This window comes from Danaus plexippus, chromosome 8 (assembly GCF_018135715.1).
Source record: "Danaus plexippus chromosome 8, MEX_DaPlex, whole genome shotgun sequence".
Classification (NCBI taxonomy): domain Eukaryota; kingdom Metazoa; phylum Arthropoda; class Insecta; order Lepidoptera; family Nymphalidae; genus Danaus; species Danaus plexippus.
Window position 1 is genome coordinate 5,052,657 of NC_083542.1, and position 13,025 is coordinate 5,065,681.

At 32.7% G+C, this 13,025-nt stretch overlaps 1 protein-coding gene across 1 annotated transcript; it reads right to left on the minus strand.

The window, feature by feature from the left end:
- Positions 1-4,216: 4,216 nt before the first annotated feature.
- Positions 4,217-12,710, minus strand: LOC116772200 (ubiquitin carboxyl-terminal hydrolase 31). The gene is made up of 14 exons (XM_061521197.1): positions 12,269-12,710; positions 12,008-12,199; positions 11,662-11,796; positions 11,193-11,327; positions 10,957-11,060; positions 10,628-10,748; positions 9,468-9,615; positions 8,417-8,563; positions 7,928-8,112; positions 7,495-7,601; positions 7,077-7,205; positions 6,865-6,960; positions 5,798-6,789; positions 4,217-5,580 (listed from the first exon to the last, which is right to left on the minus strand). Exons 1-14 carry the CDS (start codon positions 12,602-12,604, stop codon positions 5,543-5,545), a joined length of 2,865 nt encoding a protein of 954 aa, XP_061377181.1. The 5' UTR covers positions 12,605-12,710; the 3' UTR covers positions 4,217-5,542.
- Between the last annotated feature and the right edge of the window lie 315 nt (positions 12,711-13,025).

A 13,025-nucleotide genomic window follows, 5' to 3' on the forward strand; every position in this document is an offset into this window, starting at 1 on the left:
TTTTCCGAAGTTCAAGTGTATGAGTAACTCGTGGATAATTTAACAAATGTGAAATAAGTTATCTATAGTAATAACTGAATTGAAAAGTAAATCTTCTTCTTCTTTGTGTTCGTGTTCTTCATTACTGAAGGTCGTGTCCCCGAAAGGTTCTCGACGCTTTGTTCACTATATCTTTCCACTTCCTTCGCTTATTTCCTTTTCTTAACGCGACTGTTATGGAGAAACCTGTTAGTGCCGTGATTTTATCACACCAGCGGCTTGTTCTGCCACGTGGTTTTTCCCTTCGACCTAGCCTACGACAACCAACTTTCCTAGGTTATCTGGTTCGCGGCGAGCGATATGACCAAAATATGCAAGAATTCTCCGGTAACATATCGATGAGAGTCTCGCACGTATATTCAATTGGTGAAATATTGATTTGTTGGTTCTTCCGGCAGTCCATGGCATGCGAAGCATCCTTCTCCAGCATCACATTTCCAGTGCATCTGTCTATCTGTCTGATGCTCGCATCGTCCATGACTCTGATCCATAAAGGAAAATACAGAAAACCAATGTTCACACAATTCTTATCTTGGTGGCATTAAACACTTTGCCATTTTGCCAGATTCGTGTTAATAGTAAATAAATAACTTTAAATAAATATACATTTTAGTGACATGGTCCTATTGTAGTTATTTTTATACATTAATTACTTATTCGATTAAAACAAAAACAACCGCAAAGCTAATTGATTATTGTTGAGCCTATATTATTTTTATTACTGTCGTTGGTATAAAAAAAATCTTACATTTTCTTCCAAGGGTATTCAAATCAGTCACCCTTCCCAGTGGTGCTGGCTAAGTCAATAGATGTTACAGCTATAGTCGAATAGACAAAAAAATCCACATCACATTGTGAAGAGTTCAATGGAACATTATTCTTGAATATATAAACGTAGAACAAACATACTTTTATAATTTAGTAATGCTTATTTTGTAAGGCGAATATTTTAAAAGTTAGTTATAACAGACATTTGTTATTTTTAAAACGAAACGTCTTGAGCAACGTTATTAAGATTTCTTATTAAGAAATAAGAATAAATGAGCGTTTCAGTTTATTTAAAATAAAAGACTACACCAAAGTGAAATGATTAATGAAAGTATCCTCTGAAAATTTCCTTTCACTTCAATGTCTAAATATCTTTGGAATTATAGAAACTTTTCAGCGAATATGTTTAAAGCTATTTATATTTAAAGTTAATAAATTAGACGAAATAATAAACAATCTTTATTAACAGATAAATGACTAATAAATGTAAGTTGCGATAACGTAACACAGATAAAATAAAATAAAATAAAATTTATTAAAACGTTTGATATAGTACCGATTTCAAAGATTTATTATTCCAGTTCAATGTTAAAATAAATGCATTAATTGAAGGCCTTGAGTTACATTTAATATGTTCACTAAATTAGGGTTAAATTGTAATCATTTATAAACATACTGAATCTTAGTTTGATTTATATTTTGTTGTAGATACTGCAGAAAGGGCACATGAAATATGACTATTTAAATTTAATTAACGTGTTGTTTTAGCCAGCGACTCCGCCCTCGTGAATGCCAGAGTTGCAATTAAAGAGTAATGTTTAGTGTGACAAAACAATACATATAGTACATATCTTTCGTTGCAGCCTTTTCTTTTTAAATAACGTAGGTACTGACTGTAGCGCCATCTATCGGGCTGATTTGTGATTTTAAACCGTCATACAAAAAAAAATATTCAAATCGGTCCACGCCTTTATTCGGAGTTCAGTGTATACTCACGTACTGTAAAATTATATATAACAAATATTAAAATTTTGTTGCCTTGGCTCTGTTTATCTGGAATTAATGAGCTCGCCTTGGTCGTTGAAAAGACGGCTCCACCATCAAGATCCAAGAATCCACGTCGTATTAGATGTTTATAGATATGGATACCCAGATGACAGATGTGACCCAAAATTTTCCTTCACTATTAGATTTCCTCACCTCAATACAAAAACTTCACCTACCCATTATACGCAGATATTAAATGTAAAATGAAGCTGTTTACGTATACATGTCTGTTTACATCTAATCATGTATTATCTAACGTATGAATGGCCAAATGTACAATACACTTAAAGAGCATCTATAAATGTTTACTTCGAATTATAGAAAGTATTCGATTCTGTAATATTCTATAACGCTTTAAAGTGCGTGTCACTAGGCTCATTAAATGAATAGGCAAAATCGCGACTTCCGGTCGCTGACGGTTACAAAATTTTCAATTCAATTCTGAATCAAGATAAAGAGTTTTAACCACTAACATAATATCAAAATCAATTATATTGAAATAGTTTGAGACAATAACGGATATTTAAAATAAAGGAATAAAAATGAGACGAAATCTTTCAGCATTCCATGGATTCACCGTGCGGGTGCCGGGTCCATCGCGTTACAGGGAGAGGAACTTCAACAGTGCCTCGGACTTGCGACCCAGGTGTAGGTTTAAATGACCCCTATCTAACGCGCGTTAAACGCTCACCTCGACTGTCCAAGCTCTTCACTCATTAAATCTCCTCGATTAGCGCGTAAGTTTTTTTTTTAAATCTATATCATACATTAATTATTGTTTTACAAAACGGAAATATCTACATTGTTATATAATTCACTTGTTTTTAAGCTCTATGGCTACGGATTAAAATTAATACTACTCAGTAAATTTTGGTGTTAAACATTAAAGAATTTGTGTTTTAGACTGGAGGCTTTACAATTTGAAAGGCTCTTTAGACCTTGATAACCTGTTTTATTAGGTTCTCTATTTAACTTCCTAGTAGGTGTATTTTCAAAAATTTCTTTTAAAAATAACCACAATCATTGTAGGGTACGTTTATAACCTTTATACATCTGCATGCTGTAAACGTATGTTGATAATAAATATTAAAAAAAATTATCATGGTATAAGCATGAGGAAAAGTTATAAAATCTCACCAAAACTGGTGGAGCTTACAATGACACTTAACAGTATGCTTAGTACCAGTTTGTATCATCACACTACACACGAGTTACTGAGTTTTTCCTGAATATCAAGAATTAAACCTACGTTATTGCTATCATCTGCAAAGATATACTTTTAACGCCCTCTATACAAACTCGCCTAAACATACAATACAAAGAATTCGTAAAATGGAACAGTTGCGAGAAAAATTGACACGTAAATATTAAATATTATCGCGTTCTCGTAAAATTACTTTTTAAATCTGATCTAAATAACTACATTTTAATCATGATCAATAACTTTTTCATTTATTATTCATGATTTTAATTGTGACGTCACTTGCATATAGATAACAAACAATTCTGAGTGAGGGACTTTTTATCTCTATTTTATTAACGACTATTTTATAGTAGAAACACAATGAGTTAATAGAGTATATTTGTTTAAATTCTCTCACAAGGCAAACACAGTAAGTAATCGAGCAAACATTATTGTTTAGTTTACAATCACTGACGGTACTCGAGCTGCAATAATTTAAATGGAACATATCATTAGATGTGTATAATGTTCAAAATAGTTCCTCATAGTCAGATATTCGTGGTTTACCAAAATACCATGAGACAATTAAAATCAAACATTAAAAAATATTTAAATAATTATACTTAAATAACCACGTATTTATTACATTTAAGAGTAAAGGGTTCTAAATTCACTAACACTTTAGGAAATAAGACTCGCCATATCTGTACCCTTACCACTGGTTTACATGGTCGACTAAATATAGTGTTGCCAGTGTTCATTTATTCATCTACGTTACATACATTCATTAATCTACTTTAATAATGACGGGCGTAAAGATTTGTAAAACACTAAACGGAAACTCTGAGCATAGAGTTTGAGATCGGAAACTCGTAGTTAATGTAGTGACAACATAAAATAACAACTTCGCTTTAGACCTTTGAAACAAAGCTACAAATGATACAACTATATTAAAATCAAGAATTTTTTTTTAATGATCATATTTAAAAAAAAAAATCAGTTATTTTTCTTTTATATCAAGTTTAATTAATAGTTACTTTACTAACCTTGATAACTTTAGTTATTGTCATGTCATATTTAATCATATCAAACTTTAATAAAGACAATTTAATAATCGATAGTGAAAAATCAATGCATATAGGAAATTTAAATGTCAAGATCATCAAATAAAACATAGGGTCGGGTGCATAACACTTATATTTCAACGTAATGTGGTTTAATTAATAAAATAAACATTTTAAAAATGAAAACAACATAATTAATACAATAAAAAATTGAGAACAAACGACCGCTTAACACCATGTAGATATATATCAATTTCACTATGATTACTAATAAATAAAAGGTCGTTTATTTCACTAACAAAGAAATGAGAGCAAAATTATCCATACACAGGTATTGACTTCAACTGAACAATAATATAGCATTAGGCCAAAATTACAGTACAGTACAGTATTTGTTTAATTTCATTACAGGCCATTTCCTTTATAAATAATATGTAATTAAGTATTTTTTTCATCAATCATATCCTATCTTGATGGTAACGGATACTGTTGTGATTCACTTGGTAACATTCTAAGTAACTGCAACGTAAGTTTACAGACATAAAGATTTTATTCTGCAGTACAATTATAGTAATTAATGTAATTAGTCTTTTTTCTTGGGTGCGTATGTTATTTTTAATACGACACTGTTCATATAATTGTCATTTATAAAAATTAATTTCAATAGAATTTATCAATATGATGAGATGAACATTTATCAATATTTACATAGCTGTCATCCCGAGCAGGAATATCTTAAGGTACAAAAAGTATACCCATAAATCGCATATATAAAAAGAATACAAAGCCAAATATATATATATACAATGATTCACAAATTATGCTTAAATAATATTATACTTCGCGTAATTATTCCATATATTATATAATGTACTGACAAACCTTATTTAATGCACCAACTGTCATCACCTAACGCAATACGCAAGTTTATCCAGAAATGTTAATACAAAACTACCGAATCAAGTACAAGATTATATGAAACGAGACATAACATCTATACATTATACAATTGCATTTAATACAAATATCTCACAATCAAATTCCTAGCGGATAATCGTATCGTATAATTTTTCAATCACAAATTAACACCCTATAGCCAAGGCACAAGTGTGGTATTACAATGACAAATCCTTTACTCCGTAACTAAGTCACTAACACGCTACATACACTTGCACTACACTAGCTTCAAGTTAACCAAATTCTATAAATACAGAGCTACCCTTAAAAACAAACTAGCACACAACTGAAACTAGACATTTTTTAAAATTGACATATCGTCATACGTCAAATGAAATATAATTCGTTTAGGAAGCTCATGTCATTCTGATACACAAACGTTCAGAAACCGTTAGTTAAAAATGTCCTAATCGGCATCATCAGATCTAAAGGTACAAGTAAAATAAATATAGGATAAAGAGTATATGAATTTCAACAGCTGCTCTCACGTGGATATTCGAGTTTTCCAAACGGATTTCTCACCTGAAAACATCAAAATCGTTAAAATATACAGACGACAAATGTTCTTATACTTCCGTTAGTTAAATTTGAAATATATAATCAACTTCATTGATCGTAAAAAAAAGTTACACATACATATCAAATTTCATATAAATTAATTTATTTGATTATTATGACAAAAAGAACTGTTTACCATTTAGCAAAAACAGCTACATCACAATTAATTTTAGGTACATACCTGTCCTGTGGGATTCCCCTGTCATATGTCTCGGCACTATGTATTTCGACTCCTGGAACATGGACAGCATCAGATCCTCGGTGGTGGGATGATATTCGACTCCATTGATGCTAGCAACCAGTGGTGAACTTTCATAGTTCCTATTCGAATCCCTGGACGACGGCGAGGTACTGGACTTGGCGGGGTAATCTACTGACCTGGGCCGCCTTGTATCCACTGGGGTCATTTTAGGATTGACATGTACATCTTTATGTATGTACGGCTCAATTGGCATACTCGATTCGTTTTCATAATCGCTTAGGTCGTCGTTCGCAACACCGTTAACTTCGACTATTAACGGTCGCTGTAATGTTGGAGATTGCATTGTGGTGCTGTGTATAACGATGGGCTGCTTGGTGGGACTCTCCGTCTTGTCGGATAGACTAGATATACTTCTAGACGGCGTTACGGTCGGTGATTCGAGCTGTAAAGTTTCTTTGGAAGCCGTTTTAGTATCATCGACATTTTCTTCCTTGATCTCTGCTATTTCGTTGAGATGTTCTCCGACCGGCTTCACGTATTTTGGCATACGTAAGGCCCAATGTTCATTGTCTTCCGTCGAACACGAATGGACGACATGCGGTTTCTTCCGTCTGTAGAACAGCATGTAGGCAGAGTTATTCACCAGTTCCGAGTACTTGTTCTCATCATCTACTCGGGTGACCTTGGAATCGTCAAATTTGTACCAGTGCCTATCGTATGGATTTCTACACGCTGCTGTATAGTGACCGGTTTCTAAATCATCTCCGTGGTGATAGCATATAGCGTAAAGATCATATATATTTTCATGAGTAGCCGGCGTTTTCGAATGTCTCCGTCGAGGCGACCGGGAATGTCCGGGCGACTCCACATTACCTTGGTTCCGACGTACGAGGTGGGGTGTCATATCAAAGTCGTTGATAGGAAACTCTACCATTGTGGTCAGTTTTGTACTGGTGCGGCATTTGGCTTGTCTGGAAAATAACAATAATAGCAAAGTATAAATAGCATTCAGAAGCTATAAAATTTCCCACAGAAATAACACTCACTGTCTAAATCTCTTCAGATGAATGACTAAAACATCAGGTAGTGACCATAGACCAAGAGTTTTTACGACCGGCATATATCTCTGGCACTGTGGACATCTGTGGAATATACAATGAGGAATGATTAGAAATAAGTGGAAAAATAACCCCATTAATTACACGAAGCTAGTGATGGGGTCCAGAGTCTTCTGCCTATTGTCTACTGTACCACGTACCTCCAGGCGTCCTCCTGCGCCAGCTGCTCCGCCCTCGTGTAGTGTTGTAGACACGCGTGTAGTGTGAGCGGCCCGGGTTGCACCGCGGACACGTGCACCTCACACGACTCGCTCGACTCACGGATTATACTGAAATTATTATATATAGTCTCGATGAGTGTACAGCTTGTGTGTACACACTCCATGTGTGATCTCTATTGATCTCTATTGAACAACGTTACTCTTTTCTGGTATTATTATAAATATGTGTTGTTAAAAAACCGATTCACTGACAAAAGCAAGCAAGGAATTAATCAGGAATAAATAAAACATAACTTTATAAATTGTTAAGAGCGTTTTAGATTTTTTTTTTATGTTGCAATAAAGGGATACACAAAATATGTAACAGATAGATATGAAGTTATGGTTCGTAACTAACCTGTCCCTATGAGCAGGATCCCATAACAGTTCGAGTCTAAGATGAGGATATTTGTCGTGCGCGCACAGTGCTTGTTCGACATCCAAAGCAAACAGGGGATGAGGTAGCTGAAGCAAAAAAATATTGAGTGACGTTACAAATAATGGACACGCTGTAGAGATGATGAACATGAAAATTGCAGTTATTACTATTGCAAAAGTATTCTCACGTGCTTACGTCTTTTGTATAATAAAATATTGTTATTGCCTTTATCAATGAATGGAATTAAATAATATACATTCAGCTTTTCATTTGACTGCGGCGTAAAAACAAAAACGTTTTAGAAGTATTTATAGTAAAGAACTATATATATATATATATATATATATATATATATATATATATATATATATATATATGTATTCTATTCTATTCAATAACAATTAGTGCTTACCTCAGGCTGTAGATATGCTGGGTCACGTGGTCTATGAGCTTCCGCGATCCTAGCTTTGAATATATCAGTCCCTTGTGCATTTTCAAGCACATTCTCAGCTATCACTTGACACATCTCTTTCAACATGAGTTTCTGAAGATCTTCGTATGATATCTCTCTTGGAACTTGCATAGCGTATGGAGAACCTAATGATAGATTTAAATTTATGGTGATTTTATTGATCTATAGTTAATTCTTAACAAAAAATCAGCAAATATTTACGATGTTACCTAAAGAGTCATATATAAAACTACTTCAACTGCGCAGTGTATTCGAAAAAACGTGGTTTCATTGTAAATGTTTACTCGATGGTTTCGGTTACTTTTCAGCAACCGTGATCACGGTTTTTTAAAATAATAAAATACGCGTAGTAAATCCGAAAAAGATTATTTTTATTTCAATGAATAGTCACGAATGTCTTATATCTCATTAAGTCCACTAATTGCTCACCGAAACGATCTCCTTCCAGCAGATTGACCCATAGTAGCAGGAGATATGGTGCAGTGGGTGTCTGAAGAAGAGGAGGCGCCTCTAGACAGTACAGGGCGCCTGCGTCTATACCAGCTGCCTCCCAACCGGCGCGAGCAGTGCTCCAACCTGGAACATCGATACGTTTTAAACACAACAGTCAAAAAAATTCTTCTGTTGCGTACAGGAATTTAAATTGCCATATAACTCTAAGCTTTGCAAACAAATTTTGTTTTTGATTTTTTACTCGTTATAACAATTTCGAATACCGTACTTTTCAATGGACTATAAAAACACAATATGTCCAAAAAAAAATGTCGAAATGGGAAATTTCAAATATTTGTGTACTTTATTTTCTCTGAGAGTAAAATCTTTGCATGTATCGGATTTAACGTTGTCCCCAACTTCAGCTAAGAAAATTTGTTTTGCCAAATAACGAGGGACTAATCAAACCACAAACAAATTCGCGAACTGGTATACAAACTTCTCAACAAACTGATCCAAAGACTAATCCACCAACCAATCAGCAGACAGATCCACAAACACATTACACTGTAAATCATTCTCACAATCAATCACCCGTCATGCTGCGAGCTTAACATATAAACATACGAAACACGACATCCAAAATCAAACCAAGTTCTCTAGATACTAATATGACAAATTTTGCCTTTCTCATCTCAGAACTATCCCAAAGTCTTTTAGAAGGGGTTCCCCAAAAAGTTCTTAGAACTACGACGTTCGACCAAAAAAAAACAATCAAATCAGAGTTCGCTGAAGTTTTTCCAATATATTTGGACAGTCGTAATTCCAAGGCCATTTTAAAGTTGTAAAACAATAGTACTACTAATTACACTAAATTTTTTATGTTACAAAAAAAAACTACTCGTTTAAATGTAATTGATTGACTTCAAGGTACATTTAGAAACAACACTAATTACACAACTCAAACATAATTACCAGCTAACTTGTCAAACACATAATTCATAAATCATAGCCAAACTTACTTCAAATTAACACACAATATACTAACCGGTCTCATTTATCTCAGCCAGTATGATATTATCTCTATCAATGCCAGTATCCGAGTTCAGAGCGGTTCGGAGGTCATCCATTGTCGAGTTAGGAGGAAGCTCCACTCCAATACGCACTTGGCGAGGTTGTTGATTAACATACACGACCTGATAAAACATTAATTTTACCTCAAGGAATATCATTCAAACTTCATTATCAATGGACAAAAAACAATTGTAAGAAAATAATGCTAATTTGATTAGAGACAAAGCATATATAAGTACTGTCACTGGAGTAGTTTTTAGTCATCTTCACAAAAATGTATGTAAAATACGGGAAGTGATTGAATTTATAAAATGGTCACAGACTTATCTTTGTTTTTGGGAAAAAAATTACTGATGTGTATATAAAATACATAATAAGTAAAAATATTCACATAACAAACATATAAATTTTTAATAATATCAAAAAGTTTTTTTCGGTGTTGTATCTTAACAACTTTAACTTATAATGTTAATTAGAAAATAGTTGATTCATTACTCTAATAAAATAAAATTATTTGAATCAAGTTTTCAATTTATATAAACAGAGAAAGAATGTATAAGAATTATTCATTGTTTAATTATTTTATTCGCAACCAGCTGTAATTTTACAGTCGTAAAGCCGTATATTTAAAATAAATTTATATTACTAAATACTTATTATGATATAAATAAAACATCGGTTCATTAACATTTGGCATCCTTATGGGGAATAGTGATTTTTTTCTTTTAAGAAATAAAATAAATAATTTTGTCTGACACATAAGATGAAAAAAAAATATAAAAATATTCTATTATGGAATATATCATTAGTATTAAGAGTCATAATATATCATTGCTTTATGCAATTATTTCACCATTAGAACATGTTTTTAAATATAATTGTTATTAACTTTAATAAATTTTCATTACATATGTATTTTATTTTATCATGATGTACTATGGGAGTGTTTTGTTACTAAATTGAAATACCAAATACACTTAGGAAAATTCTTATTGAAATATAATGTATAATGTTATGGTTCCTACATATAAAGACTTGTACAACTTCTAAAGAAATTTCATATATTAAATAACTGAACTTAATGGTACTAATGTGTGTTTAATTCAAAAATTATTTCTTCTAATTAAAACTTACATTGACAGGTAACGGTGAGGGTTGTGCTGTGGCTGGTCGCGTTGGAAGTTGAACACTCACACAATGAAAAGGATCAAACGTACAAGATGTACGCTCGCACTTCGCACATGTAAGGGCTGATCTACAAATAAATTATAAACATACTAAAAACATTAACACGAATAGTCCAAATTAGTATTAAAATGATTCCATCAATAATCACTCCAATAATAAACACATTGATGTATAAAATACCATGAATAGTGATTTAAAATTATCTTATATAAATAAGTAGCATAAAGCCTATACACTCTTATCATGAAGACATAGAAATTATATGTGTATGTTACCTGTACTGTGCTTGAAACACAGCCTGCACAAAAGAACTGTTCCTACGAGCATGGTTCGCCAACGTCTCTGCTGCCACCACCTCATCAGATTTACCTACTGTATTCTAGAATAATAAAACACGTAAACCAATATCTATGTAATAATTACATACAATGAGGAAATAACTATTACGGAAAGAAAAAGTGAACAATGCATAATAATTATCTATGAGAGTTATGAGGTTGTTGAACCTTACTTTGATTGTTTTATATTTCTTCTTAGTAGCTGTATTCAAATCCTCGTGAACTTTATCCAATAGCCAGAAAAGGAATTCCTGTGCATCGTGCTGACTGTGTCCTCTGTATTGTGTTCCGTGCCGTTCCACTGCTGCCTGTAATTTTATATAATATAATTCTAGTATTATTGCAGCAATTTCATGAACTAACTATTATACATTTTGGATGTTTTGGACTGTTTGATTGTTACAAGCAAGATTAACTATGTTATACAATGGGATAAATTCTTTTATTATATCAAAATATAGCTTTATTAGTTAAATCTGTATTGTGATGAATAGCAAGATTGAATGACAGAGCTCAATATAATAGCGATCTGTCTACTTTATGCTTGACATCATATTACTATTAAAAATACATAGCAAATGTAAGGAATATGTAACACCCTATATATAAGCACTCATTAAGATTTTAATATAAGATAGTTACCTTAAAAGATACACTCATATCTGATGTGTATCGACATGACCATAGTGCCTTTAGTAAAGCTGCCAGTTGCTCGGTGACCTCACCCCGTGTACCATATTTTTTGGAATTAATCTTATTTCTTTTTTGCAAATCAATCTGGAAATAAGAAAATGACTTGAAACAAAACTCAATTATTATATAAACAAAACATTTTTATTTCACAAATATATTAAACAAGTTACATAATGGATGTGACACTGAGGAAGTAGGAACACTAATGATATTAGAATTTGAGACTTATATAAATAAACTACTACTCTAAATAGAATGATTTTTTTATCATGACAATGTATTTGTAATAACAAACCTTATAATGTTCTAAAACGAAATACTCAGCAATAACATCTGTATGAGAGAGGCATTGTAATACAGCATTCATGTAGCAAGTATTGCCGTGATTCTTGATGCCAGTGGCTGCTGGGACGGCTCCAGGCGGCCATGGCGGCTCTCCACTGCAAGGTACTCTTTCGGTATGTGGTATAACTGGTTGAGATTTTACCTGAAACATCATTTATATTCTATACACCCAATTATTACATACAAGATAGATGTCAGTAATAACACTTACGCCTGAAATGTTCACTGTAGTCATATGTTGAGCGATTTTGTTCAAAAATATCTTCCATGAAGGCCTTCTAAATAACTTCCTTTCCATACCTCCCTCATCTTTTTGATTAACACTCATTGTATTCTTTCCACTAGTAGGCTTACTTTCATTCTCATTGGCCTTATTTTTACTTGAAGTGGCCTTCGATGTCCCAAAGGGATTACGAGGTAACGTAAAGGTACGTTTTAATCGGGATCCTTCTACCTGTTTTGATGTCATATTTGCTTCCGCAACTTCGTTTATAAGTTCACTCTCCGAACATGATTTTAAAACTGTTGATAAATTATTAGCTGACATAATATATTACAAATTAAACTATCTTACGACTAAAAAATTCTGAAATCTAAGGAAAACCAATTGGAAAACATTGATATGCTACTGACATATACGCCATCGGCCATATTGTTGTCTATGGCTAATGAACCTTTTACGTATATTTTAGATTAGCTTCATGTTTTTTGCCTAGCAAAAAAAAATTATTTTATTTTACTAATACTTAACTTACTCGATCTGATAAGATATAAATAATAATTGTTAATAATATTGTTTTATAAAATTAAAGAACATAAAGGAAAACATTAAGTTTATGGTAACAGTTACTATCTCTATCATACCGTAATCCAAATAGGACGTATCGTGATCCGAGAAAAATTGTTGAGAGAGTGTAGATATACCCTTTTTTTCAGTCACCTCTGTGACATTATTGGACTGTGGGCAA

Excerpts from the sequence above, each read along its gene's own strand:
- LOC116772200 (XM_061521197.1), bottom strand. The coding sequence starts at position 12,604 with ATGTCAGCTAATAATTTATCAACAGTTTTAAAATCATGTTCGGAGAGT. Across the intron at positions 6,961-7,076 it reads GCGCAGGAGGACGCCTGGAG|ATGTCCACAGTGCCAGAGAT; the intron begins GTACGTGGTACA and ends TATATTCCACAG. Across the intron at positions 5,581-5,797 it reads AGGGGAATCCCACAGGACAG|GTGAGAAATCCGTTTGGAAA; the intron begins GTATGTACCTAA and ends TGATGTTTTCAG.